This window comes from Chrysochloris asiatica, unplaced genomic scaffold (assembly GCF_000296735.1).
Source record: "Chrysochloris asiatica unplaced genomic scaffold, ChrAsi1.0 scaffold00358, whole genome shotgun sequence".
Taxonomy (NCBI): domain Eukaryota; kingdom Metazoa; phylum Chordata; class Mammalia; order Afrosoricida; family Chrysochloridae; genus Chrysochloris; species Chrysochloris asiatica.
This window is the reverse complement of record NW_006408876.1, coordinates 2,045,688-2,049,924: the sequence shown is the minus strand read 5'-3', so window position 1 is coordinate 2,049,924 and position 4,237 is coordinate 2,045,688. Positions and strand designations below refer to the sequence as shown.

At 44.0% G+C, this 4,237-nt stretch overlaps 1 protein-coding gene across 1 annotated transcript in view; it reads right to left on the bottom strand.

The window, feature by feature from the left end:
* Nucleotides 1-553: 553 nt before the first annotated feature.
* The window catches only part of DAP (death-associated protein), a 58,422-nt gene continuing 54,738 nt past the window's right edge, over nucleotides 554-4,237 (bottom strand). The window contains exon 4 of the mRNA XM_006876163.1: nucleotides 554-667. Coding sequence (XP_006876225.1) covers nucleotides 554-667 — 114 coding nt within the window. The remainder of the gene's footprint in view (nucleotides 668-4,237) is intronic.

The following is a 4,237-nucleotide window of genomic DNA, read 5'->3' as shown; positions in this document are numbered from 1 at the left end:
CGCAAAGCCACCTGCCGGGGAGCAGGAGACACTGACTAAGGGAGGGGCCGCAAGGAAATGTGCATGGGGGTCCGGGGGCACATTTCTGTAGCTATGTTGGAATGTGGAATTTCGAGCTGATTAGACTAACGAGTCACTGAGCGGCACAAACGTTTAACACACGGAACTAATATGAGGTTCCGGTCTACACAGAGGCCCCTCAGAATAAAGGGCTGGTGATCCCCTTCTGAAAAATCCAGAGCATAATGCTACTCTGACACATATGGGTTCGGCAGGAATGGAATTCAACTTAACAGCAATTGGTGTTCTTAGACCAAGATGGGGAGGGAGACCCGGGGACAATGATCCCCAGAATACCATCTAACGGGGACTCTCCGTACATATCTAACGTGGCTGGACTCCGTTTCTAGGGAAATTACAGGCGAAGAAAGGAAAGCTTTGTTTTGTCTTAGATTTCCCAGCGGAGCTGTGTTTGGGGGGAAGATGCCAGTTCGCCGTGTGGGGTAAACATCGAGGTGGGGGTGGGTCAGGGCCTGGGCTCCTCGACACCAGCTCACTTTCGAGGCTGTTGGATGTGCGGAGTCCTGGGAGAGGAATGCTTGTCCATGGAGGCGTGTGGCTTCTGGTGGGCCACCTGTGCGGCTTCCGGGGGGAAGTCCTTGTCACCCTGTCAGGAGACACGAACAGAACACAGGGCCTTAGACCCCTTGGCTGATGGGTGGAGCTCTAGATCTTTACAGAAGCTTCACTGCTAACAGCCTAAAATAAAGAGGCGGCTTTCTTGTCATTAAGAGATTTTCTTTTCCTTACTGGTTTACAGGTTTAATTCATTCTTTAAATAACCTGACTCCCAGGACAAAGGATATTGGGTTTTCTAAGGCATGTGCTTTTTAAAAATAAGCTGATGTGGCACTAGGAGTTAATGTACTGGACTGCAAGCTCCGTCTGAACCTCAAGGTTGGCAGTTCAAGCTTACCAATCGCTCCTTGGAAACTCTATACAAGGTCGCTAGGGGTGGGAACAACTTAACAACAATGCTCAGTTTATTTATCAGTAAATTAGTATAGATTCCAGCAAGGTAATTTTAATAAATCTAGTCACTTACGTAAAATTACTAACTAAAATGACTAATAACTAAATTGTAAATCTAAAGTCAAATATTGTAAGTTTGGTAATACCGTATTATGTCTAATGCTTTCTAAAAAGGTTAATCACAGTATTTTAAAGTATTCCAGCTAATTAAGTTTGAATGAACTGTATTTGTCTTCAGGAGCTCTGGCAGCCTAGGGGTTATGAAATCGGGCTGCGAACCCCAAGGTCGGCAGTTGGAAACTACCAGCCGTTTCGCGGAAGAAAGAGGAAGCTTTCTGCTCCCATAAAGATTTACAGCCATGGAAACCCTGTACAGGGTCGCTATGGGTCAGAACCTCCTCCACGGCACATCACCACCACCACACCACAGTTGAGTTCACATTTTGTCTGTAATTCCCATCCACTCTTTTATAATGTTGTTATAAATGAATAACAGCCAATTAAAGTTTTATCATCTACAGATAAGCTTTGCTGATGTGCTCTGCTGAGGTGTTGAAACATTTGACAACAAGCTCCCAACAAAATGATGAACCGTATTGGACTTGGTGATCGGTCAACGCGACTGGGCCAGGATTTCCAGTGGTTTGGCAGATGAGATGTAGTTCTCCCCATGCAAAGCTTGTTTGCTTTCTGCTGGGCAAGGATCTTACACCTGACTTGTCTACACCAGGAGTTCCCATACCACCTGTTACAAAATGTAAATGTTACTGGTGTTAAGTATGTTGTTAAGTGTTTAGTGCCGGAGGAGTCAGTTCTGACGCATAGCGACCCTGTTTAGAATGTTTGAAATGTTTAGAATGTTTGAAAAGTGGCTGGTGGGTTTGAACCATTCACCTTGTGATTGATTTAAACCAATCTTGTAGTCCAGTGCTTATCCTACAGCACTACACCAGGACTCCTGCTTGTTTATAGACAGTGCCTTATGGTGGTAGTGGTGAGCTATGGAGGAGGTTCTGACTCATAGCAACCTCATAGGGTTTCCGTGGCTGTATATCTTTACGGGAGCAGAAAGCTTCATCTTTCTCCCATGAAAGAGCTGGTAGTTTCGAACTGCTGACCTTGAGGTTAGTAGCCGGACTCGTAACCACTATGCTACCAGAGCTCCTCGTGCCTTATAGTATTCATTATTAATACAGTCTCTTTCAGATTTTAATTTTATAGTTATTTTAGATCAGTGTCTAGTATTGTTAATATTTCTATTCTGTTTAATTTTGGGTCTTAAACAGAAATTGGTGCCTAAAAGCCATTTTAATTTGAGCTATAATCCAGAGAAACTAGTGAAAGTACTTTTTTCTTTTTACACTGAACACTGTACTCCAGAATTCTGTTTAGAGTTAACGGAATAAAAGTAAACACTGAGCATTTAAAGTTAGAACAATACCAGTAACCACTATTTAGTCTACAGAACAACGCTGTTATAAAACTGATCACGATCTGTCGTCACCCCTTACTTCATTCACACTTTGAATCCACAGATCCTCAAGAGATCCAACGTTAGCTCGTGTGAGTTTTTCAGGAAACCGATTCATTCCTCCAATAGGGCTTTGTCCTACAGTTACGGTGATCAAAGAATTTCTACAGAAACCCATAATCAGAGGAGGGAATGCTATGTGGAGGTGCACAGGCAAAAAGGGGTCCTGGCATGGCACTGAAGGATAAGCACTCGACCGCAAGGTCGACTTCAGCCACAAGATTGGCGGTTCAAACTCACCAGCTGCTCCTTGGCAACCCTATGCATGGTCGCTATGAGTCAGAGCTGACTCGACAGCACTTAACAACATGCAAAATAACTTTTATTTTTTCCTTTATACCTGTTCTGAAAATGTAACTCATACCTGTTAGTAGGGAAGAATACTTGGGAGGTTTTAAATAGTCCCCCTAAAGTAAGCCTGGAGTCTTGGTGTGGTGCCCTAGGATAAGCATTCGACCTCAAGGTCAATGCTTTATATTCACCAGCCGCTCCTTAGAAACCCTATACAGGGTCCGCTGGCAGTCGGAATTGACTCGATGGTACTTAACAACAACAGTAAAGTAACATTTGGGAGCGTGGTGACTCCATATACGTACTGGAAGGTCTCCAGCTCTGAGGGAGAATGAGGCAAGCCTTGGAAACCCTATACAGGGTCACTACGAGTTGGAACCGACTCGATGGCACTTAACAGTAAGAGTCACCCAACACTACATGTCTTTTTAACTAAATTTTACATTTATTTTTGTAAAATGTTATCACACTTTTCACAGGTGAGAAACTGTGATCCCTAAGCTTACCTATTTCACCCCCAATGCTATCTATCTATTAAAAGAGACGTCAGAAGAACTCACTCGGAACTCTGCTAGAGGCGACCTGACTTCAGTCTTTAACTAGAAATACATCTGTCATACACTAAAGGACCTGAACCTTCCTCTGTCCCGGTGGGCAGAAACGGAAGAAGGCTAGTCCCAAGGTCTTGGCCTTTGAGTTCACTGGACTTTATTAAAATCCCTATTGCTTTTGAAAGGAGCTCTGGTAGTGTAGTGGTTGCGAGTCGGTCTGCTAACCTCAAAGTCAGCAGTTCCAAACTCCCAGCGGTTCCACAGGAGGAAGATGAGGCTTTCTGCTCCCGTAAAGATGGACAACTTTGGAAACCCAATGGAGGGTTGCTATGAGACGAACCGACTCCACAGCACATCACCACCACCACCACCACCCACCACCATTACTTTCTTACCATGGTAACTTGAGTTTATGGATGGATTAAAAATGTATATTTACCATCTATTTTCATATTCTTTACTACTGTGTTGTATGTCTTGGGGTTCGACAGACAAATAGCTTGCCTTAGTGAGTGGGTGTTACTTGAAAACACTGCCTATCGCCTGCTCTCATTCGTTTTATAGTTTTGTTCTAGAACGTAAGTTGTATAAGCGACCCTCTCTGTGTGTCCTAGCTACTACGTTCCCCTTTATAGGCCTATGTCTGTGTTTCTCAGCAGACTGACGATGCTGTTACACTCCTGGGACACTGTATGAAGTTGACATGTATCATTTTTCAAGAAGCAAACATGCTGCCCATGCAGTCAGTGACCACACGGTCAGGCCATCCCTCTGAGGAATGGTCTTTTCTACACTGCATTTGTAAGGACCAAACTGATTTTGCCTACCTAGA